The sequence below is a fragment of the Perna viridis genome, chromosome 2 (genome assembly GCF_037379345.1).
Source record: "Perna viridis isolate PV_CMFRI_1.1 ecotype Kerala chromosome 2, ASM3737934v1, whole genome shotgun sequence".
Taxonomy (NCBI): Eukaryota; Metazoa; Mollusca; class Bivalvia; order Mytilida; family Mytilidae; genus Perna; species Perna viridis.
The window spans coordinates 28018865-28044609 of record NC_142446.1 but is presented as its reverse complement, the minus strand read 5'-3'; the positions used below and the strand labels follow the sequence as shown (position 1 = coordinate 28044609).

General features: G+C 33.7%; 4 protein-coding genes across 4 annotated transcripts in view; 3 read left to right on the top strand and 1 right to left on the bottom strand.

The window, feature by feature from the left end:
• The first annotated feature begins 1041 nt into the window (after window positions 1-1041).
• On the top strand, window positions 1042-5689 carry LOC148624329 (cdc42 homolog). The gene is made up of 3 exons (XM_088567050.1): window positions 1042-2061; window positions 3225-3283; window positions 4931-5689. Exons 1-3 carry the CDS (start codon window positions 1830-1832, stop codon window positions 5333-5335), a joined length of 696 nt encoding a protein of 231 aa, XP_088423176.1. The 5' UTR covers window positions 1042-1829; the 3' UTR covers window positions 5336-5689.
• Window positions 5690-5816: 127 nt separating this feature from the next.
• Window positions 5817-12494, top strand: LOC148624328 (uncharacterized). Its single transcript, XM_088567048.1, has 2 exons — window positions 5817-6072; window positions 9977-12494. Exon 2 carries the CDS (start codon window positions 10174-10176, stop codon window positions 10993-10995), a length of 822 nt encoding a protein of 273 aa, XP_088423174.1. The 5' UTR covers window positions 5817-6072; window positions 9977-10173; the 3' UTR covers window positions 10996-12494.
• A 111-nt stretch (window positions 12495-12605) lies between these two features.
• LOC148624314 (integrin beta-like protein C) overlaps window positions 12606-25745 on the top strand; it is a 269209-nt gene continuing 256069 nt past the window's right edge. Inside the window, exon 1 of the mRNA XM_088567044.1 lies at window positions 12606-14565. The gene's annotated coding sequence lies outside the window, so the exon portion shown is untranslated. The remainder of the gene's footprint in view (window positions 14566-25745) is intronic.
• On the bottom strand, window positions 19642-22473 carry LOC148624327 (uncharacterized). The gene is made up of 3 exons (XM_088567033.1): window positions 22211-22473; window positions 21800-21858; window positions 19642-20507 (listed from the first exon to the last, which is right to left on the bottom strand). Exons 1-3 carry the CDS (start codon window positions 22344-22346, stop codon window positions 20112-20114), a joined length of 591 nt encoding a protein of 196 aa, XP_088423159.1. The 5' UTR covers window positions 22347-22473; the 3' UTR covers window positions 19642-20111.

Genomic DNA, 25745 nt, shown 5'->3' with positions numbered 1-25745 from the left:
CAGATTGAAAAATAAATCGTATACTGATCTTAATCTTAACAGAATTTTAGTACAGTTAATGACAAATCAAATTAGAAGTTTACTTAGCTAGACAGTGGCATAGTAATTCCGATAATGCAATTTTCCCAGTAATGGTGTCATTCTGCGGTCTGGTGTTATTGCTCTTTGTAATAATCTATACAAGTGTCTGTGCGGCATTTTGTAGCACTTGAGATATAGCTTATCAACTGAGAATTAGTTGTTGCTGGAGGAGATCTAAGGGCAGGAGTGATTATTAACCATTGTGACTTAAGTTTGAATGATTGGACAGAGAGTTTCGATCTGGGTTCTAAATTGAATTTAGAAACTGAAAAAGCCAACTAGCAGTTTTAGTTCGATTACCCAGGTTGTTGGGGATTTTGTGTTCATTCATCTTGGTGTTCCATGTAAATCGGCAAAGATCCTGAATATAACTTGCGCACTGCTGGGATGCCACGCGAATTTTGTGTGATATTGCAAAGATAAAATAATTGTCATTTGTAATCGGAATGGTGAATTTAAATAAAAAAAGTTTAGATACGTTTGAAGTTGACACTGGTTCATTTCTTTTATTTATCACTTTTTGCAGTTTGGCGACCATTTGAGGCGTAAAGATTCAAACAACAGATATAAATTGACTCAGTATATGAGTACTTTGATTGTGTTCATTTTCATTTGTGATATATGTGTTAGTAGTCTATTAGTTATAATATTAAATTAGTATACACATGTGTGTTGGTATTTTTTTCCTCAGTTTGTGTTTGAATTAACTTGATTTTTATTTAGTTTTATGAGTCCCCTTTAATTTGACAGTTACCTTAAAATTGGTTAATCCGCTTTAGTTTCATTGGCAGAACCCCGTAGTGAAACAGTCCAAATGGACTGAAATGAAAAATATACGTAATCGGGTATATATATTATAGTTTTTGTTTTACTTAAGCATGTTTTGATATTCTAGAATAGAAAAACGTTATTTTCTTTGATATTGTTTTAAGTATAGTGATTGAGAAGAAATAATTGTGGTGTGAACTACATTTTTGTGGAGACCTACTCATTCTACGCAAACAGTAACTTTCAATAATCAAGTAAACAACCAACACAACCGCATTTCACACGGTCTTTTTAATTGGTCTTTGAAGCATGAAAATAGATACAACACAGACTGTTTCATAATCAACAATTATGCGACAACTTAGATTTTTTTTTGTTAAGCTAGAATATTTTTATAAGGTCTCCCTTGGCAGGATTTAGCGTGTGTGGATTTAGAGTAACATTGGACAAAAATATTATTGATTTTACAAATTACAGCATGTGTAACAGCTATTAATAGAATATCCGTCAGAACAGACTGACTCAGTTATTGATTCCGTTAGGTCCACACACCGTTATCATAATTGGCTTTTAATTGGGCTTTGTCTTTATTAGGGTCTAGGCCACTATAATGCTTGAAGTTCATTCCAAAATATTTCATATGTAACACAAACTTTGATTGATACGATAACATGCCTTTGGATCGCTGTATCTTCCGGAGTTTTTTCCTGAACGTCTTAACAGAAATCACGTGTTAACTACTAGGTTTTATATAAAGCGTTATAGCATGAGAGCCCACTTTTTAATTAGAGACACCGTATCGTAACGTATTCTTTATAAACACATGCGAACATTGTAATGTAATTGTGAGTCATTTAATATGCAGTTTGTATCAAACTAATGATAGTTATTTATCTTAATGAAAAACCTGTGAGGCGTAACCGGAAAAGACTAGTGCGGACGTCATATCCACTTACAAATGTTAAATATGGGACTGTAACATGATGACCAAGAAAGATTCTTGTGGGGAAAAATGTGACTTGAACATAATGACAAAAAATGATTCTAGTGAGGAAAAATGTCATGTAAACATAATGACCAAGAAAGTACCAAAAGAGGTGAAATGTGTGTTAGTCGGGGATGGAGGAGTCGGGAAAACTAGCTTAGTTCTCAGTTACACTACAGGGAAGATTAAGACGTCGTACGAACCCACTTGCTTCGACGATTATCTAGGTAAGAAATTGTATTTGTTTAACTTAATTAACTTAATTGATTTAAATTACTGGATTAACACCTTACCGAAATGATTGGTTAGACAAATGAAAGATTCCCTCCTTCCATTTACGCAATTAGCTTCTTTGGTTTAAGAAAATTTTTTAATTTTCCATTTTTTAAATAATAAAACAAAAAAGGGGAAATGAATGGGAAAGTACATTTATACCAAAAGAATCGTTCTTTGTACTTCAGCAAATTTCTGAGAACGACACAAAAATATAAACAAACAAAAGTTTTAAGACAAAGAAATTAACACTGTTCAAGATGTGTGTGTGTGTGTTATCAATCAGACTGTTTTAGGAAAAAGATAATGGCCTTTTTCTAAGAAAAAAAAACAATAGTCATCAACAATAAGAGAAAAATCAATTGCATGATACAGGACAACCATTCTTTGCATTCAGATGTCAAGTACTTCATCGCAAAGATAAAATGTGTCAGATTTAAGGGCAAAAATATATTATATATAATATTTTGTTCTGTTTTATATAAAAGGATACCTGGACTAACACATCCATTGATAAAGCTGTTGGGCAGCTCATTTATAATAATGATAATAATCCTGCAGGCTGTAGTTATTTTTTAAGTAATATCAGCCAAGAAATGCTTATAGAACGTAATGGTTTCCTTTGGTCATGGAGTTGAATGGTAGTAGACAAAAACAGTTTTCTGATATACTTTACACGAAATAGATAGATTATTTAAACCCGGTAATGACGTTTACATGCAGTGTAATTCTTTACATTTGTGAAGTGTCATATTTAAAGATGCATATACATGTATAACATGGCTACTCCTGTATTTATTGTCATAAACAAACTGTGTAATGATGCTTTCACCTTTCAACCCCAAACCATAAACATTTGAAAATTGTAAGATATGCATCCTTATTGCGTAATTTGATCCATTATCTATACACGAATATTCCAGCCGTACATATTTGTATATAACAATTGATACCTGTCAGGTAAGTTTTTGACACAGCAAATATTTTGTTGTAATGTTTTGATTTTTCTCTTCATTTGCTTTTGGGAACGAGAAGCTATTAGTAGAAAGTGTTAATTTCTTTTAATATTTTCAAATGGTTTGTACGTCATTATTTTCTTTTAAAATTGTCTTTTCAGTTAATATCAGAACGTGTAATGGAATAGAAAAGATGCAAGTGTCGGATACTGCCGGACAGGTAATGAATATATGACTCAATATGATGTCTTGGAGTTCGATAAGTACCGGTTTTTTCATATAACACATATATTTCACCATTTTTCTTGATAAAATAAAAAAACCTTCTCCGAGTGCAGTATGATACGACCGCAGCCAGTTGGACACAATATTAGTTTTTGACACACAAACATATGGACTTGCAGTTCATTGTGGACACAATAAGTCATTTGGATTCAATATTGCACAATTTTTTGAAATCAATTTAAATATAGATTTCTGCTACAGGGTGCATTCGTGGATTACTTTGTTGCTTATTATCCCACCAAAACAAAAAACAAAAAAAAACCAACTAAACAATAAATGATAAGGTAAATTTGCTAAGCCCACTTCTTAAAGCTCTTGTATTTAGGAAGGGTTTTTCACAAGAAATCCAGTTAAAAATAGATTCAAAATCTTACCAAAGTCAATGGGGGTGGGGCCTGGTCCCCTTTGACTCCTTATAAACCGAAAATTGCTTGAGATATCTGAACAGGCAGGGATTTTCATGAGGAGTCCAATAAAAATTTAAAAAGCTGACCAGAAATAAAAATATATATATTTTTAAGGTATGACCCAACTTCGGCCCCTTAAAATGACAATGCTAAATGGTTTTTAAAATCTATCAATTATTCTTAAAACAGAATTTAATAAGAAACAAATAAAAAAACAATTGTCAAATTTGAAGAAGTAAACCTTTCATATCAATTTAAATTTAAATAAAACACATATTTTGCCTCTTTTGAGACCTTTTTTGCAGAACGGTAGGGGCCATTGACACATTTTAGCAAGCTTTTTAAGCAGCAAATAACAATATATCAAAATTTCATACCATTTGGTTCACTACAACTGAAGTTATCGCAAGAAAACGAAAACAAATAACAACACCGACGATGACGACGACGACAACAACATCATAACATGATACGACCGCAATTTTTTGAGGTCGTATAAGAAATGAAATGACCAATAGATCCCCTTCACTGAATTGTCACAGCAAGAGCAACACATGAACACTCGGGGCCTCCTATAGAAGTATCGGAGTCAATACTAAATAGGGATATTTTCAATAAAAGACATAGAACTGACAAAATACGATTTTTATGAAATTAACTTATCGAAAGGAAATGATGGTTGTCGAGGAAAATAGGACGAATGGTCGGGACCATCAATGCCCAACATGTCTGTGATTATAATACATGATAGTTTACCTCAAAAGGAACTCAAAAACTTTCGTTACACCGAAATGACTACTATTTAAATGTTTTAAAGGCCAATAACAAAGTTTTGTGACGGCGCCTATGTACATTTTTATTGTTTCTGATGTGATTTTCTTTCTCAATAAGATTGTACACAATACTAGTGTCTATATAATAAAATCTAATGTTCCTCAGAAAACTTGGTCGAATAGATACATTTGTAATTATGCTAAAAATATCCTGTAGTTATTGAACATTAGACATTTGTGCTTAAATTATATTTCAGGTTTGTTTAGTTTGAAATTCAAAAAAGCTTTGAGCTACAAGCATGCAATAACGGAACTATTTTTTACAAAGTTTTATTGATCATGAAGCTATTAACTAAGTAAGCTTGTACAGGAAATTTGAAAGTGATTTTGTTGTTATTACAGGAAACCTACGACAGATTACGAACATTGTCCTATTACGACACAGACGTTTTTATTGTTTGCTTTTCTGTCGAAGATAAAGATTCTTTGGAGAATGTTAAAACAAAATGGATTCCAGAGATTAAAGAATTCAGACCAAATACTCCATATATTCTTGTTGGTACACAGACTGACCTACGTGGTTCAGTGACTGATATTACTGACGCATGCGTTAAAACTCAAAAAGGAAAGAAACTCGCCAAGAAATTGGGAGCGATCGATTACTTAGAATGTAGTTCTCTAGAATCGGTTGGCCTGGACGAAATTTTTACAGTTGCATATTCAACAGCCACAAATCCGAAACGAAAACGTCGAGTGTGGCAAAGTTTTAAAAGTGCCTTTAAACGAAAATCAATAGTTGCGAAATAGTATTGATATCATGAAAAGCATAAATGTTGGTTGAATACGACAGCAAACCGTGGTATTCTAGTGCTCCGTTTTAAATAGAAATCCCGTTATAAAAATCTATTGAAAAAGATGCATTGTATTGAAATAGTATGGATTCATCATTCAAAGATGTTGTCTCATTTTATTATTCTCATGTAATGAAAGCGGGGTATACATGTCAGAAAAGAAATCGACATTGTAACCAAAGTGAGACAACGCATAAATATTTCTTGTACAATATTTCTATGTTTGCATGTTCAGGTAATACATATTTATTGTTGATTCGTTATCTTGAAGAGCCGTTTTGCTCAAATAAAATAAGTTATATATTCCTAATTTTCATCCGGATTTTTTTTTCACTTTTAGGAACATAAATTAAGCCGATGGGCAAATATGTATTATTGATGTTTTACATATTCCAATACACACAACCATGGCATTACTTCCTCCTAGTTGCTGTATGTACATGTAGTTTCTGTTAAGCAAGACTATGTTTGGTTAAATGATCTTTTATTCTTCAAGTTCGTGTAAAACAAGGAAGAAAAATTATATAATGACAATAGTAAATATCTTATTGTGATAGTTTTTTGTCGCTCATTACCACACATTTCAATTGAATTCAGAGACAACTTAACCTCGAGAACTGTACCTGTTGCCAGATTGACGGATACATACTGATGGAGGTTGTCTCTTTTCTAACGAAGACGTGGGCGTGAAACGTATGTTTTTTCGCGAATTCGTTCATTATCTTAATCAAAATTCAAGATCTGGGACTCGCACATTCGCACTTTTAGTAATTATTTCAATTCTTTACAAGCTAAAACGTTCTGTAAAGTTTTCATACTTTGCATTCGTCGTAATGTATTTCTTTCTTTTCCACAAAAAAAAAAAAACAAAAAAAACGAAAAACAAAGCACAAAAAAAAACAAAAAAATGAGTGAAAATTAAAGTTTTCATGCAGATGAATTATTTAATAATTTTAGAATTATCATAAAGGGCTCTAATAGATATTTCATTCCAAAAAACTGTCAACTGTTCCAATTGATATCTTACAGAGGTCCCCCAGTCTTGATTTCACGGGGGAATACATATAAATTGAAATGACACAGAAAAAAAAATCAAAATATTTTCTAATTATCCTAATAAAAAGAAACCATGCACATGCTATACAGAATCCACTCCATGTAGTTGGAACTTGAATGTTGAAATCAATATATATATATATATATATATATATATATATATATATATATATATATATATATATATATATATATATATATATATATATATATATATGACCGAGTGGTCTAGGGCGCTGGACTTCGTGCAGGCGGTGTTGTCATAGATGTCACAGCGGTACGAGTTCGAGTCCCGCGGAGGGAACGACCAAAAATTTGCATCGCAAATTTGACAGTTCCAACATCATTGGGAATTTTTCATACCTTTATATATATATATATATGTGTGTGTGTGTGTGTGTGTGTGTGTGTAATCATCTAAATAATAGTCAACAATCACTCTTACGGGGTGTTGGATCGTTAAAAATGATGCGAAACATAACAAAATTAAATAAACGTCTAAATATGTTTAACATCACCAGAAGATGGTAAAATTTAAATTGTTAATAAATATATATATATATATATATATATATATATAAACGTCTCAGAATGTGACGACTCTGTTCGCTACACTGCTTCATCGGATCAAATTGTAACAGGGAAGATATGTAAACATAAAGAAAAGTCTGGAAAATTCCCAACGATGTTAGAAATGTCAAATTTGCGATGCAAATATTTGGTCGTTTCCTGCGCGGGACTCGAACTCGTACCGCTGTGACATCTATGGCAACACCGCCTGCACGAAGCCAGCGCCCTTAGACCACTCGGCCAGCTAGGCTATAAAATATAGCTTTCGCTGGCCGGGTCATTCCTCCTTCCTCCTCGTAGGATTAATCTAGGACTGTAACTTAGTACACGATGTATTGTAGTACGGGACAGTTCATTTAGATGTTATTATGTAGGATATATATATATATATATATATATATATATATATATATATATATATATATATATAATGTAGGATTATGCCATAAACCAAAGTGGACCCAGGCCCGGTTCGCCCTTACTTTTTTCTGAGAAATGAAAGAAAATCTATCCAAGCGTGAGGGTGCGTCCTCCCGTTCATATTATTTTGGATTAATATTTGTTCTTGTTCAATTTTCCTGTACAATGTAATACTGCTTAAGTGTTAGTCTTTGTACGAAACAGGCAGTGAAACATGGTATAAAAAACCCACCATTTTGAAAGTTTAATATGACTATTTGCACCATAAAAAATCAAGGAAAAAATACAAGATGTTCAATATCACTTTGATAAATTTAGTTATAATTTCGGTGAAAAGCACTGAAAAAGACCATTTCAATGGCAGATAACTGTCAAAAACCCAATTTTCTCACATTCTATTGAACAATATCTGAGCAAATCCGTGCAGTTATGCAGAATTCAAAAAGAGAAAGCATCCTTGAGTGAAATTATATTGTCAGATCGATGGGTTTTTGGCATGTATGTTTCTGATTTTTCCCATTTTGCCTGATTCCTACAAAAAAAAACTTACACTGAAGCTTTATAATATATACAGTTACTTGCTCATGAATTCTAGTCTTGTCAGAAATGCATTTCGTTCCATCGACTCCTTCAATGTAACTGTAAGTCGGTTTCATTAAAAGACTAACAATGAAAAACACGACTACCACTTTCCAATCCAGTTGTTTTCCTATAAAAGCGTAATTAGATGGTTTTTGTCAGTTAAACATGTTCTTTCTGCTTTCTGTTAGGTAAAAAATATTTCTGTCACCAAACGGCTTTGCTTAATCAAACTCAAGTTGAGGATGATTTTTTTTTCATTGTCAGTTTAGAATGCTTTGCAGGTATGAGGGTATTTGAAAATTAGACAATTCTCGTTCACTTTTTTCTTGCATGATAAACTTTTGGACAACAACCTTCATCTTTCGGCAACATATACTTGTCACCGGAGCTTTTGTATAAACTGCCAGGCCTTATCTAGAAAATTTGTGTAATGGTCTTAATTTCTTGCAAAGCGATAAGTCTGGAACGTTACTACGTAGTCTAAATGATGGTTGGAATTGGAGCAACCAAAGTAATTTTGTTGAAAGCTTTTCTCTTTCGTAAATTCTTAGATGAAGGACAAGATATGATGCAAACTAGCTAGCTCCGGTGTATATGTAATGTCCTAAATCAGGATGAAGAAAGTCACCAAATCATAAAATCAATTTAGGTTATATCCGATATATTCGAACATAATACTATTTTTTAAATCTAATGTACTGTCAAAAGTATCTGGAAATAACAGTTGAAACCTACTCTGAGAATTATGTTATCCAATAAAGTCATCGTTACAGCAAATTTTCCATGAAAAAAAAAACTGAAAATAAATGTTACCTCGCTTAGAACAATACCTAAAACATTATAAAGACACAACACACGGTGACAGACAAATTAATTTCCAAGGATTTTCAGTATTACTGGACAACTGACTATTTCTTATCAGACCAAAACAAGTTTTACAGGACGAAAGAAGCTAAAATAATGTATAAATAAAACTGAAATTCTCGCCTCAAGTAAAGGTAGTTTAAATTATTAGTATTAAATCTGCTTCCTAAATTGGTAAACCACTATTTCAATGCGAGGCAAATGATGTTTTGGTCTGATTACTATAAATATTAATTGTATGAATTAACGATTTTTATAGTCAATTTCTGAAATCCTTCAAATCGAGAAAGTTTAAAAATTACTTACCGGAAAATTTAATTTTTGTGTTTCTACGTCAATACTCCAATCATGAATAGCAAATATTTTTCTTTCACAAACTATTTTCTTCTTGTATATATGTTTACTGTTTATATTACAATTGAAATGCTAAAAGGTGTTAACAAATCTCAGGTACATACACATTACTGTCTACGGTACTTTACCTTTGGTCACTCTCATTCCTGTTATGATCAATCGGGTTTGACGGTTTATACCCACTTGTCCTACATTTGTGAAAAACATACATCCCACTTGTCCTGCAAAATTATTTTGACTAATTAGATAATTATGTTTTTATAAAGTGTTGGTAGTGTTATAGTCTTTTCCATTAATTGGCAAAAAATCTGTATCTAAAGTACAACAAAAAAGGCAAAATGATATTCAATAATTTAAAAAAAAATGTATTAACTAATGTACAAAAAAAATAATGTATAACAATTTATTTTTGTTATTTAAAAAACTTACTATATATATCAAAATAAAAAAAATATTACATAAATAAATGTTATAAGATATTATATATATATGATCAAAAGTTCTAAAAAATATAAATAAATAAAAAGAAAATGTTGCTAACTTATTTACTTAATCATCATAACTTATTGAATCTTATAATCATCTTTAAGCACATATTCAAGTAAGTTGTCATTATAATGAGCTTGGTATATAATTTTAGCTTAATTCTCTTAAGTTTGGTAATAGTTGAAAATTATTTTAATATTCTTAATGAGCTTGGCCTTTCTCATTCATATTAGTGAGTAATGTTCACATGATTCCTACTTTCCAGTCTTCTAGAACTATTCTGTACAGACAACGTTCCCGTCTCTTACCCAAGTTGCCATCAACCATTAACGATCTTGATTTGCAAGACCAACGGGTTCAGACTTCAACTGGTGAACAATTCCTACTTGCTGATGACAACAATGGACCTAGGATTCTCGTTTTGCAGGAACTTGCAGCATCTTACAAACAACACTACCTTGTATGGAGACGAAACTTTCTACACATGTCCTACATTATTTACACAACTATACAATCCATGGGACAGTAAACGGCCAGATGTATCCACTCGTCTATGGTCTACTTCCTGGGAAAAGTGAGCAGATTTACACCAGATTCTTCAACATTGTGAAAGCCAAATGTACAGAGATTGGACTTCAGCTTCAACCAACAACTCTAGTGGTGGATTTTGAAACTGCAACTATTAATGCCGCTAAGACTGTATTTCCTGGTGCTACACTGAGAGGTTGTTTCTTCCACTTTACACAATGTATCTGGAGAAAGACTGAACACACAGGCCTACAGATTGCATACATAGACATTGACGCTATCACAACATTAGTACGCAGAGCAGCTGTATTACCACTTGTACCGCAAGAAAGTGCAGATGTATGGTTCAATGCCTTGAAAGAGCTAGACAATGCCGATGTGAACATGGACACAGTTCCGTTTACCGACTATGTAACCACGCAATGGGTAGAGTCAGACCGCCACATTTGGAACCACTTCAGTCATGATAGACCGAGAACAACAAATCACTTGGAAGGATGGCACTCAAAGATAAAGAAACAGATACAAACTGCTCATCCAAACATCTACCCGTTCATCAAACACATCAAACAGATTCAAGCTGTCAATGAAGTAAACATTATTCAGATTGCCGCCGGAGGACTACCAGCACGAAAACGCAGAAAGTACCGCAATATAGACACCAGACTGCAACAACTCAAACAAAGACTTCACAACAATGAGATGACAGTAGTGCAGTATGCTGACGCCGCCTCTCATCTGATACATCTTGGTTAGGTGATAATGAACATTTTGTGTGACAATGAACATTTTATGAAAACAATGTGATGTATTAGTGCTTATAAATGATATTTGTAGTGCAAATGTAAACATTTGTTATTTTCATGGTTATATTTATGTACGAAATAAAATATTAAGATATATTTTGCTTAATTTTTTGCAACCTACATGTTTACAAAGAAAAAAATAGCATTATAATGGTAACTCCATACAAAACGTAAACCAAAATGCAAAATATATAAATGAAAGTTTTTGACTTTTATTTACATATTTTACAGACTTTACCTTTTGAATGTGGCTACCTTTTCACACAATTTAAAACAGACTATAGATAGCTCCCTTTGATCTTTTGTTGTGATAAACAAGCAATTAACAGGTAATTAATAACTACATACCTCCCACTTGTCCTACAAATTTTCACCTATATTTTACCTGTAATTAACAAATGCAGGACAAGTGGGATGACACCGGTGTGACATAATGGGTATCGGGGTAGAACAATACAGAATGAGAGTTGGCCGTTTTGCTTTTGCACTAAAGTACAAAAGATCACTGTCTGTGTTTTATTTTTTTTTTGTGTGTGTATATTTAATTGTTTATTCAGGGAAGTTCCGAACAAAGTAGAATCCCTTGCATTAATTACAATTTTGCGCTTTGTATTGATAGTTAATCCGAATAATGGTAAAACACATTGTACAGATATTTATATGCCGCCTATGTTATTGAATCTCGATAGTGTTTTATTTATTGTCTCACTTCTTGTCATAATTGAGCTTTTGTTTATGATCAGCGATTTGCATCCTAACCCTGGTCCTTCAGATACCGATTCAAATTTTGATATTCATTGCGAACATTCAGATTGCTCATCATATTTATCTATTTTACAGAATTTACTTTCCAACTCGGTTTCGTTTTTTACATTTGAACGTCCAAAGTCTAATACCAAAATTACACTTAGCTACAGCCGACATTGGCGAGTTTGATATACTTTACTTTACTGAAATTTGGTTAAACGACACAAATACACCTGGCTCGATCGAGCTAAGCATTTCGAAAAGATAGGACTGGTGATAAAAAAGTCGTTCATGATACTATTTATGCCATTAGACTTACTGACCTAAAAGTGCCGGAAGTTGAAGCACTGTCGATTCAGTTAAAAACTTGTCGCAAAAAGGTCCTTTATGGTACAAAATGTACTTTTTACGTACCACCTAACAGTAACATTGATGTTTGGTCTAAAGTTGAACGCTCTATCGAATCTGCAGTGAACGATGCAAACTGCGATCATATTATTATTACTGGTGATTTAAATGATAACCAATAAAATGTTAACTCTAAGGTAAAACAGTTCTGTATGTCATATATTTTGGAGCAGATGATCGATAAGCCATTCGAGCATTCGTCTTCTATCATTAATTTGATAATAACAGATTTATAACAGATTTATTACCATATACTGGAGTTTTACCCCTTTATTAAATCAGATAAGATACCATTGTCCATCCTCCCAAGTCAGGGTTTTGAGTCCACCCTCGCTCCCTCAAACCCCTGACATCACTCATTCATATTTTAATTAGCGGGTATCGCCCAGCCAATTCCGATTGGTTGCTTCTCGGGTGCGAAGCACCAATGAAAATTGATTTGACATAAAATGTCCATGGAAATATAAACAATGATACGAGTAACTGATAGTTGTAAGATGTCACAGATGATTCAATATGACCAAAACATGATAACTATAGATTCTGTTTAGAGTCTTCAGCGAAAACAATGACGTCATGTCTTTGTAACCATTTTGTGAGTTATATCGAAGAGTTTCTATTACGTGTGATTTGATTGGATTTTGGATCCGGGTTAAATTTGGGTAACTCACTAGATGGCGCTGGACGATACCCGCTAAATATGAATGAGTGATGTCAGGGGTTTGAGGGAGCGAGGGTGGACTCAAAACCCTGACTTGGGAGGATGACTATTGTCCAATATTTAGAATTATAAACAGTCCAAAACCACTTAACAAATCGTTTAAACGTAAGATATGGCTGTACGATCGTGGTGATTATTACGCATATAGACGTACATTGTCAAATATTAATTGGAACGACATTTTTGCAAACGGTGATGTAGATTCTATAATTCGCGAAGTGTCGACGCGTATTTTGGATGCGGCTGCCCAATGTATTCCAAATAGATATGTAACAGTCCGTAAATCGGATCCGAACTGGATGATTAACAACATTCGTAGACTCATACGTAAAAAACGGCGAATTCATTCACCAGCAAGGAGCTCAAATAGAGAGTCAGATTGGGCAAAGCTTAGACATATTCGAAATGAGCTAACTACTCTTATTCATCGCTCTCAAGATGATTATATTGCAAATATGGTTAGTAGAATTGTAAACTGCAAACCAACAACCAAAAACTGGTAGAAAATCTGTAACCAGATTTCTGGAATGAAGCGATCGAGTGTCGGCACCCCCCCCCCCCTTTGTTAAAAAAATGATGTGCTTATCTCCGATGATAACGAAAAGGCAAACGAATTCAATCGGCTTTTTGCTTTGCAAACCGTGCTGGATGACTCTGCTTCTGTTTTTCCTAACCATATCTTAGCGGATACTACGCTCGATAAAATATATATCTCAGAGACGGACGTTGAGGATGTCTTGCTCAATTTGAACATCAGTAAGGCTTGCGGGCATGACCTTATAAATCCACGTTTATTGACAGCTGGTGCCCCAGTTTTAGAAACGCAGTTATGTAGACTCTTTAATTTGTCGTTGACTAATGCAATTTTTCCAACAGATTGGAAAAAGGTAAACGTTACTCCGGTTTTTAAGAACGGAAATGCTTACGAGGTTAAAAACTACAGACCGATCTCTCTGTTAAATATTATTTCGAAATGTATGGAAAGGTGCGTCTATAAGTATGTACATAACTTCCTCTTACGCCACAATGTTATAACTGCTCACCAATCTGGATTTACCCCAGGCGATTCGGCTATAAACCAACTATACTCGACGTCACATACAACACATTTTCGAATTGAAGCTCTACTTTTTAAACCGTCGGGACTTACCGCTAGAGTTGTCTCTCTTTTATTTAATATGAAGATAGTTCGCATGTATGCATGGCGTGTTAGTACCAACGAGTCGCTTATTAGCTTAAATCATGCGTAACAAATCCTTACGGGAAAATCCCATACTAATATCCGCCAAGTTGGTTTCTACGGGACGATTTGTTTATAAACGAAGTTCGTAAGTTCCCGTCGAACTCCGGTGACAATCGTCTGCTCGATCAACTTCTCGGTATTGTACGTTGTTCGCGTAAAATAAATCCGAGACATCCGAAATAACGCCGAAATGCATTCTGGGTTCTTCGGTTTTCGGACAAACCATTTAAACGTAAACAACATCTCCTAGCAACCCGATCACTGTAAACATGGCCGACTTTTTACAATGTAAATATTGGCACCGAGAATTAAAATCTGACCGGAATTTAACGATTCAATGTTTAGGGAGAAGCCGTTTGGCTAAACGAATGAGCAAGTCATTTAAGACAATTTAAACGACGGTAGGTGTCAATAAAGTCGTAGAAAATATTTTTATTCAAATTTTAACAGTATGTTATTTATGTGACGCCGAGTATAGTTGATATATCGAATACTTTTGGTAAGGCTTTGGATAGTGGTATAGATAGTCAGAATAATATTTTGTAACATAAGCCAAGCATTCGATCGCGTATGGCACACTGGTCTTTTATTTAAACTAAGGAACCACGGTATTTCGGGAAAACTGTTGGATTGGTTTAAGAGTTATTTGAGCGGTAGAACTCAACGCGTTTGTTTGAACGGGGGTCTCTCCGAATGGTCATCCATAAATGCCGACGTACCACAAGGTTCGATTTTAGGACCTCTGTTATTTATAATATTTATAAACGACATTGTTGTAGACATAGATGCGACTATTAAGTTATTTGCTGACGATACTAGCCTCTTTGTAACCGTCGATTTGCCTGCTATCGTCGCGAATATCTTAAATAATGACCTCGCTAAAATTCACCAGTGGACAACTACTTGGCTGGTAAAATTTAATTCACAGAAAACCGAGACGATGTTTATTTCGCGCAAGTCTACACGAGTGGTACATCCGGTATTAAAGATGAACGATCACGACATACAGGAAGTGACAAGCCATAAGCATTTGGGTATAACATTTTCAGATAACGGATCGTGGCATAATCACATCGACAATATTGTCAAAAAAGCGTTTATCCGTGTAAATGCACTTCATCGCTTGAGATTAGTTCTTGATAGATTTACACTCGAAAAAAATGTATTTCTCGTACGTTAGACCACTAATGGAATATGGCGACGTCATTTGGGACAACAATATAGAATATTTATCTGAAAAAGTCGAGAGTGTGCAAATCGAGGCCATGCGAATAGTAACAGGTGGGACTAAACTAACTTCCATAGCAAAATTATACGTTGAGACAGGGTGGGAAAAGCTCGCAGATCGTAGAGAGAATCATAAACTTATTATGATTCATAAAATGGTGCATAAGAAAGCTCCTGACTATCTTTGTAATTTGATACCAAACACGGTTTCGGACCTGCATCATCATTTTACACGACATTCCAACAACGTGGCCGAAATACGTACGAGAACCAATATCTATTCTGGTTACTTTTTACCTTCAAGTGTCAAATTATGGAACAACTTGCATGTCGACATTCGTAAGACGTCGTCGTTAGAAACGTTCAAGAACTATTTGAATGTTCAGAACGTAAAATACCCAACATATTTCTATATCGGCAGTAGAACCGGTCAGGTGCTCCATGCACGATTACGTATTGATAGTAGTTCTTTTAATGCTCATTTATTTGCGCGAAATCTTGTCGATAATCCATATTGTACATGCGGTCAATCTGAAACGTCAGCCCATTATCTTCTTCACTGTAACAAGTATGCAGCCATTCGCCAGACGTACATATTCTATTTTACCTATCCCGCTAACTCCAAAAATTTAGCTTCATGGATCAGATGCTCCAACAAAATATTTATATATTCACAAATGTGCAAAAGTATATAGTAGACAGTAAACGGTTTGCGAACACCTAACCATAATCAATTATCTATTAATGCATTCCATCCCTTTTTTCCCTAAATACTTTATTTTCTCCTCGCCAAATATTATATTCTTCAACATGTGAGCGTGCAATAGAACATATGTGCTAACCAAATTGTCATTCTTATAAGGAGACTCACTTAGTATAAGCTATGCTTGTTTCCGAATCCTTGTCTTATCACTAAATGTATTATGTTTTGTAATTTATTGTAATCAAACTATTTCTGAATAAAATATGTTTAAACTAAAATGAACTTCGTATTTGGTTTTTAGCTTGTTGAGTGTGTAATACCGGTTGATGAAATTACGGATTTTAAAGATTTGGGAAACGAACATATCAAATTAACCAACGAATTGCCTTTACCATTTTTAAGTTCGTTTTGTCAAAAATAAATTATATTCCGTAAAATAAGTGACCTATTCCAAAATATAACAAATATTTAGGATTCTTAGCGCTTGATTTCCGGTAGGTTAAACTTCTTTCATGTAAATAAAAGACTTAAAATATTTTAAAACACATGTTTAGCTAATTCACATTTGCGGTGGCTTTCAACATGTCAGATGCTAGAGGTTAGGATGGCACCAAGCCAGAAAATAGTTTGTCAGACAACCTCTAGCGTTGCTGGAGTAACACATGTACTGTTGTTTCATTGTTGGTTACCAATTTTCCCAGTTTGGGTCGGTAGAGTGGAACCTCAAAATCAAGATTCCCATGAATGTTAACTCAGGTTCCAGCGTCATGGTGGCATATGGAGCCTTAGCAATATAAATATACCTCTTCGTCCTAATTTTTTTTTGCGGGCTCATGTGGTACTTATGCGAGGTTATTGCTACAATTTACCGTAAAACGGTTTTCAAAAGAAAAAAATACGGGAGTGTTGATTTACGATATCCAGAAGTTTATCAATTGACACAACCTGGCCCACATACAAAATCGTTCCAAGTTGACACAAGTCTATGATAAGTAACTCATCTTTCAATAAAGCCATTCTAGCATTAACCTTTACCGGTCACACTCTCTTATACAGGTTTTCGTATCGAACTGAAATAAATGGAATAAAATGTTATTTAATGAAGCGTAATAGCGTCATCTCAACTTTTGTTTTATTTTATTGCGTTTTTTGCTGAGTTTCCTAATAAAATACAGGGATTTCAATAAATATCGAATGGAATTAGCCTTCAAATAAAAAAAAATATCCCCCACGTTTGGCTCATATTCCTTGGAAAGGGTCAATAATAGGTCAAATTTATCTGCATACCACCAAAATTCCTAGATTAGATCTACATTTTGGTGAAAAAATAATTGAAATCCTAAAAAAATCTACAAAAGTAACCTTTGAAATTGGCGTTTTTCTTCCACTAATTACTCGGAAACGGTAAAAGATATCACAAATATGATTGACAAACACATGCAGGGATACTCACGAGGAAACTAATGGAACAAAATCATTAGTGTCGAAATCGGACCAAAAATTCAAAAAGTTTGTTTTGGGTGTTGCCCTACTTTGACCCCTTTGAAATAGTCTACGATAAATACACTATTTCGACAGAATTTGAAAAGGAACACAATGAAGAAGTAATCATAAAAATCAGATAGAAAAAAAGACATTATTAAGATATTATTAACAGAAAGTAGAATGGGGTGTTGTTAGATCCTACATGCAGTGACAGAATGAAACAATTGGTAGGTCTAATTTTCATCAGATTGGAGGCACACACTATCTATAAATGACAACAAAACGGCGTTTAAACCTGTGACAACTGTGTTCCTAAAAATAACAAGTTTGGACAGTTTAGCTTCACAGTTTATAAAGAAACCGGAATGATCCAAATCTTAAAGTAATTTTTCAATAAACCCAGCAAAACAAATCAAAATGGCACCAAACAACGTCAACCGTATAATGCAATCGGCAAACCTCGGGTGACTCCGCTACTCTGATGTGATACGGGATTTGATATGTGTCTACGCGCTACATTTATTCGCCGGAAGTTGACCGTGTCACCTATGACCATTATAAATATGGCTCGCTTGACCTAGCCATAGGGTGTACGATACGCTCTATCAATAAGACGTACATATCCGTAAAATAGAATTAAAAAAGTTAAGTAAATTATCTTAGAAAACGACATGTTTGTATTTATAAGCACACATTTTCCAATTTCAAATTCATATTACGGGCGCATCCATCTTTAAATGAACATTAAATACCTCTACATAGAAGATTTCCAAAGTAGTTCCAATGGCAGCTGACGTAATACAGACGAGGTATGAGGAGGGTACGGACTCGGCCGAAGTTGCGACGAGTGCCGTATAATGGTAACCTGGGCACTTCGTTTTGAGAGTTGTTTGGAATTAATACAAGTACATTTTTGGACTAAAAATGGTTTTCACAGACTTTATCATCTTATTCACTTGCATACCATTCATGTACTAGTAATATTTCATATGTAGTTCGAGTTACTACATTTCTTCAGAAGAAATTAGCTTGTATCATAAAACCAAAGTAAACCGTTTTACTGAATAAAAACTAGAATGTTAGACTTCATAACAACAAGTGGTTGTTTTTACAATTTTAAATATTCGTTGGGCATGCAGTTGACCTACAACTCAATGTTGGTTGACAAAAATAAAGGGTCCAAATCTAACCGCATTACATCGTTGTCAGCAAACTGATAAACGAAATTTGGACCATATATCAGTCGTGAGAGATAATCACCTGGTCTTTAGACAACAACCTTTTACAAACAATTAAAATGACAAAACATAACTTTCCGAAAAGTTTCATAAGAATCAGTCACAGTGAAGCAGATGATGGTTCAATGAAATGTTGATAAAAAAGTAGATAGAGTGAACACATCCTGATGCTCTATAAATTTGAATAAAAATAACCATGCAGGAGTGAACAGTTTTGTTGAAGCCACTGAAGAGGAGTTAGATACGAGCTTTTGTACTTCATTCGTTCGCAAGAAGCATGTTGTTGATTCAGACTGAGTGATACAATCACTTATATCATAACTTTGGTTGTTTTGTTTTTACTGTTTGGTATAATCGTTGTCTTTCGGTAATTTTCTGTTTTTACTTTGTCTCAATTACATTTTTTATCAAACCTATTACGCATTGTATAAATGCATATTGCAAGACATTGTTAGCATCGACAAAGTCAGGTCTTATGCATTTTATCGCATTTCTTAATTCAAGTTGTTTTAAAAATGTGAATATGACGAGATAAATATGCTGAATTATGTCGAGAACCACAACAAGTAAATGTCCTAAAGACGTTTCCATAATTTAGAAGAGATTAAGATAAATTACGTTTTAGTTATGATTAGCTACGGACCACAGTTTTGATTTTTTTTAAACTCCATTCTCCATGAAATTCATAAGTAATTTCAGCAAGACTTCAGACAACATGTTGTGGATATGGTGTTGCTACTGATAAAACTTATGAAAACTGAATGAAAGTACGAATTAGATGTTCAGCCTTTCTCGTGTTCAACGGTTTGGTTCGAAAAAAATAGTTTTAAGATATAATTTATTTATATCATCAACAACATTTCGTATAAAACACTTTCCGTTTTAACTAAGTAAAAATGCTTTGTTACGTACTAATGTTTGAAACAATGACTAGTAACAAAAACCATCTGATTAGCTCACATAACACACCACAAATTGCCTTATTAACATAATAAATATTTCTTTTACAAATGAAATAACAGTTACGGTGATCTGAAACCGCGGATTTCCTTGAAGTTACATGACTATAAAAAGCAATATGTAAACCATATTTTTACCCCAAAAATACAACAAGAAAACACTACTTTTAAACCCCATGTAGACTAGACATTGTTGTAGTAAATAATAAAAACACAAAAACAATTATCAAAGTTGATAAAAAATTCTGTATACACAGTCATAAAAATATTTACACGATGCGCAGACTTTATGTAAGTTTCTTATTATTTGACCCTAAGATATACCAATAATGTATTTACAGTATCGTACACAACGTTATTTCCGAGCGATCTGGCTGAGGTAGCAAAACAGATGAAATCGCTTTGTTCATCACATTTTTCATTCTTCTTTCCATACTAGGAGACGTTTCAACATAACATGCACAGTCGATTCGTTTTGAAAAGGCATGTCCCTCTTCTGTAGACACAGGTTTTAAACCGTCTTTCTTAAGTTGTCTAATCACAATTGAATTATTTCGTAGATCAGTTTGTGTAGCTACTAGCACTAGAGGTATATCTCCAAGGTAGTCACGTATTCTAGGTAGCCATTTATCCTTTACGTTCTCGAAAGACTTTGGCTGCACTGAAGAATAACACACAACAAATACATCTGCATCAGCAAACGATGTCTGTATTGTGTTTGTAGATGCCTCCTATAAAAGAACGTATGGTAGATTTTTAAGTAATAAAACAATAGGCATCAAAAACTTATCCAACGCATTTTCGTACATATATTCATAAGTAGTAACAATTATGCAACACAAACTAAAACGACAACATTTTGTCATCTTTATAAGTTCAAACATTTGTGTTTTATAACGGAGAAATAAAACTGGTTTAGGTAGTAACCCCGAAATAGATTAACAAACTTTCATAAAATCTCAAACGAGGCCCATATTTCAAGTTACACTGTATTATTTTTATTTATACCTATTGCAAATATAGAGAACAACATATTTGAAATGTTTGTCGACATTTTAGATGTCACATAAATAAAGGTAACGGAAATAGAAATAGGTCCTCTTTAGTTGTGAAAGAAAAAAAAACAACAAATAAATTTATACAAATTAACAGCTATAGTAAGAAACTTTTGATTCAGAATAAGAATATCAAAGGTCTTAGTATTGTGTCTATTAGAACCTCACTACAACCGAAAAGCCGAGTGGTATCGAGATTGAAAATATAAGTCAGTGTAAATATATGTAGGACGTATATATATGCAACGTTTCAATGTAAATATTGAAGACTTAATCACTCTACATAGTTAATAAAACACACACACACACACAATAAACTAAAAAAAAACACACAAACGCAAACAATACGCTTCATTCCTAATAGCGTTTTTTTTCTTTCTAAAAAGTACAACCCTTCTTTTCTCCCGACTTGCTCTACTTCCCCCCATTGGTCATTACCCTTTTCTTCACCACTAAAAGTAGCCTACTTCTTTGAATAGTTCGTAAACAGTCAGATCAAGGCTGAAGACCTGTTTGACTTCATAACTAAATTTTATAGATAAATACACGGAGTCAACAAAGATGTGATAAATCAGGCTATATCAAATTGTTTGATAAAGGATTTTCCAACATAACACACCTTAAGGGGATAGAAATTCATAAACAAACATAACAAGTGTATATAATGAAACATGTAATACCTAATTTCTAAAAAGAGGTTTGTTTCACTGTTCGATATGAAAAAAAATCTGCTCAGAAATTTTAAAGCATACCAATTAACGCTCTCTTACAGTTTCCGAACATTTATTGCATTTCCAATTTATGAATACTTGTAACATTTTATTCGGGGAGTTTAACTTTGGTTTAAAGATTTGTATAAATTGTGATATCGCTCCGAGTGTAGTAGTACAAACGTGCAATCTGACACGATGATGTTCTGGATAATCCACATGATTTTCCTTTCCTATTACTCAGTCGTTATATATTACCTGTTCAATAGTGTCCAATAGTTCCAAATGATGAGGTTTTCCGGACAGTAAAATTGTTCCTAAGGAATTGAAGTAAACGGATCAATTAACTATTTTATCAAGATATATAAATGATTGTACAACATTGAAACATACACAATTATGTCCTATGTGACATATTCAACGACCCTGAAATGTAGAACTATTAAAATATACCAAAATTGTACTTATTATTTCGAGTAGTTTTTCGATAGATCTAAGAGATCAAAGTCTGTGATCATATTTTATGGTTAAAATACATATTTATCTCGTACATACATATCTAAGATACGCATAGAACAAATAGATCACACAATATTGATAGCAATATACCAACAAAAACTAGCAGTTAACTGTTACATAATAAATTACCACAAAGATGACAAGACTTACCAGCATAATTGTCAAATGCCGTTGGAACAATATTAGTTGGAAACCTCCTTGTAGCGTAACTCACGAGCATACTTGTCTTACCGACCGAATCATCACCAATTACTACACATTTAATGTGATTAGCGGTAACAACCATCTTTTTCCAACATATATTTTACACAATTATTACACTACGTGAAATAAAACTACTATAATTGGGAATCAAATTGGCGCCTTCTTATTAAAAGTCCTTTTGTCACGTGAGCAAAAGATCCCACATATTTTTACTGTTATCTTATGACATACCTCACGCACCTTTCAATATATAAACACAAACAATCAGGTAGGGAAATCGAAGGATGACAGTTTAAATACACGGTGCATGTTTTACTTAAAGTGATATTGTAATGGGTGTAGTAATGAGTAATTATAGGTGATATGTATATTTATAGTTACAACACTTTTGTAACTTACAAAAATGTGAATATATAGTTAAAGTAATTGATAAGCCTAATTGGACTCTTTCGTATTCCCGACTGACCATAAATGCAATATCGTTATTTTCTTTGTTGTGGCCATATTACCATCACCAAAATACATTAGAACATTGACGACTCATGGGCGGATCCAGAGATTTTGAATTAGGGGGTTCCGGATGGGTTCATTATTCAAATTTTGTCCAAAATTCTGCGCGAAATTAAAACAAAATTATACAAAAGGAAAGGGGGGGGTAACCCCGAAACACTACTCCTGGATCCGCCATGGTAACTCGTCAATATCTTAATCTTTTAAACCCGCGTTGTGTCTCCTCTACCACCACTATTTCTATAAAGTAAAAAATATTTACCTCTGTATGAATGACAAATGAATGAAAATGACGTTAAAGAGCTCATAGCAGTACAGTGTACTACTAATCAGAGCTACGTTCGCTACGTTCAAAATGAAGATAGCATTACTAAGTTTGTATGTACAATTGCGATCACTTCTAACCTCTGTTCAATTCTGTCAGGATTCGCTGTCATAGAACAATTCTAAACTGCCAGAAACTGTTCTGACCCGCAACACACCTTGTCAGGGTCTCTCAGGGCTTTGGACAAGCTCTGTCATAAATTGTCATGAGTTCTGACACCCTCCTGTCAGGAACTGTTCTAGGTAGAACAGATACGTGGAATAGAAGAGTTCTTGACAGTCATTAGTTCGAGAATACCTCTCTGACTGAATTATACACAGTTCATGTACGTGATTCCGAAAAAATGCGTAGCTCCCGAATCCCGATTCGTACGACGGGAAGGAAGCCTTGCTAGTTTTAAACTTGATTTTTTTTTCAATTTTTGACCCGACTTTTATGTATGGCATGCAGTATCAACAAACATTATTGCCTGCCGTACTTGCTACGCCCCTGACTTTAAAGAATTTGAACTGAATTTTTTTGGTTAGAGATCTAGACACCGGTATTATACAGAGTACCCATATATAATGACAATTTTAAGCAGTTTATACAGAAATTTTATACCTTTATGAAACTTTAAAGTGTTCACACTCATATGCTTTGAAAGAATATGACATTTTTTGAAGAATTTTGACTAAAATATATAAGTCGCAGTCACCCACATGGTAGTTATATAAAAAATAGTATTTTAGTCAATAATTTTAGACTCTCATGGAAATTAAAAGTGCTCACACTCATACATTTTGCAAGAGTAAGATATTTTTAAAGAAATAAATGTGTCACAGCCACCCACATGATATTGAAAAAAATTGGCATTTCAGTCATTAATTTTAGACCCTCATGGAAATTAAAAGTGTAGGCACTCATACATTTTGCAAGAATATGACATTTTTGAAGAATTTTGACTCAAATTAATATGTCGCGGCCTCTATATGATAGTTATATCGAAAAATTTAGCATTTTGGTCAATAATTTTATACCATCAAGCAAATTAAAAGTGTGCACACTCACACATTTTGCAAGAATATGACATTTTTTGAAGAATTTTGACTCAAATTAATATGTCACGCCCACTGTATGATAGTTATATTAAAAAAAAATAGCATTCTAGTCATTAATTTTAGACCCTCATTGAAATTAAAAGTGCTCGCACTCAAGCATTTTGCAAGAATATAACATTTTTAAAAAAAATTGACTCAAATTAACGTGTTACAGAAACTATATGACAGTTATATTGAACATTTGGCATTTTAGTCATTAATATGAAACTAACATTTTTAATTTCTACATTTTCTACATATCAGACCATATAGGTAAATTGGAAGTGTTCACACTCATATTCGTTGCTAAAAGTGGCATTTTGAAGAATTTTGGCTGAAATATTTAGGCATCAGTCACCCATTTAATGCTAAAATTGTCAATTTCAACAGTTTTATAATGATTTGTGACCCTGACGTTATCAAAAGTAGCTTTCCCTCAAAAAGTACTTTGTCAATCTTGAACTTCGTAAGAATTACAAAACATCTGAAAGTTATCGGTTACCACTTTTACACTTAGAACAGAAACATACCTCTAATTTTATAATTAAATAATTTAATTTAATTAATATCACAGGTCTATGACAGAATGTAAAAAAAATTATACATGTAAACAATGATAATTTTTGAACGATGAGTGACTGGACCGTGATCGACGAAAATTGGAACATAAACAACAATAAAGTAATTGTGGGATGATGATCACGACGAGCTCTATGTATATAATTGGAAATTCAATGTAAATTTTGAAATCAAGATTTTTGTCCTAATCGGATTTGCTAATTTACATTAGTCACACAGTTTCATTTATTAATCGCGGAGTTCCTGTTCTTAACTGCGTCACACAGAATAGAAAGATTTAGTGTCAGGAACTGTCCAGGGGTATGACAGTTTAGAACAGCTTTTCGTATGTTCTTTGTCACGAACCAGGACAGTTTCTATCAGATCTATCAGGGAATAAGGTAAAATGCGTCCTGACCCAGGACAGCCTCTGTCAGAATCTTTCATGACTTCTGTTCTATCTGCTGTCGTAGAACAGTTTTCGTGACAGATTCTAAGATAACTTAAGAGAGGTTAGAAGTGATCGCAACTGTAAATGAAGAGTAGTGACCACGACTTAGTGGAAATTTCCGTTGCATTATTGCAAAGAACTGGAGCTTAACTACACTAAAGACTGTAGTGTATATTATGATCTTCTTTCAGAAATCGACATAAGAGAATAACTAAAAAGAGTACTTCACGGCAAACCATATCAATCGTTCCACAAACGACAAACGCGATGACTTCTCGTCCCATATCGTCAACTTTCCTTTCATCTGTGGCAATATTGCTTCAGCATCTGCGTATTGAGTTTTCATATATCAGATCCTGCCGGAAACTACTAGGACCTTTTTGTACCGTGCTAGAATTCGCTTTCTGGAACAAGGCTATGTTGTTACAAGATTAAAGTCATCACTACACGTACGATTACTCTAGGGCTGTAACTTAGTACACGATGTATGGTGGTACGGGACAGTTCATTTAGATGTTAATATGTAGGATAGAGGATCAAATTAATGATGCATATCAC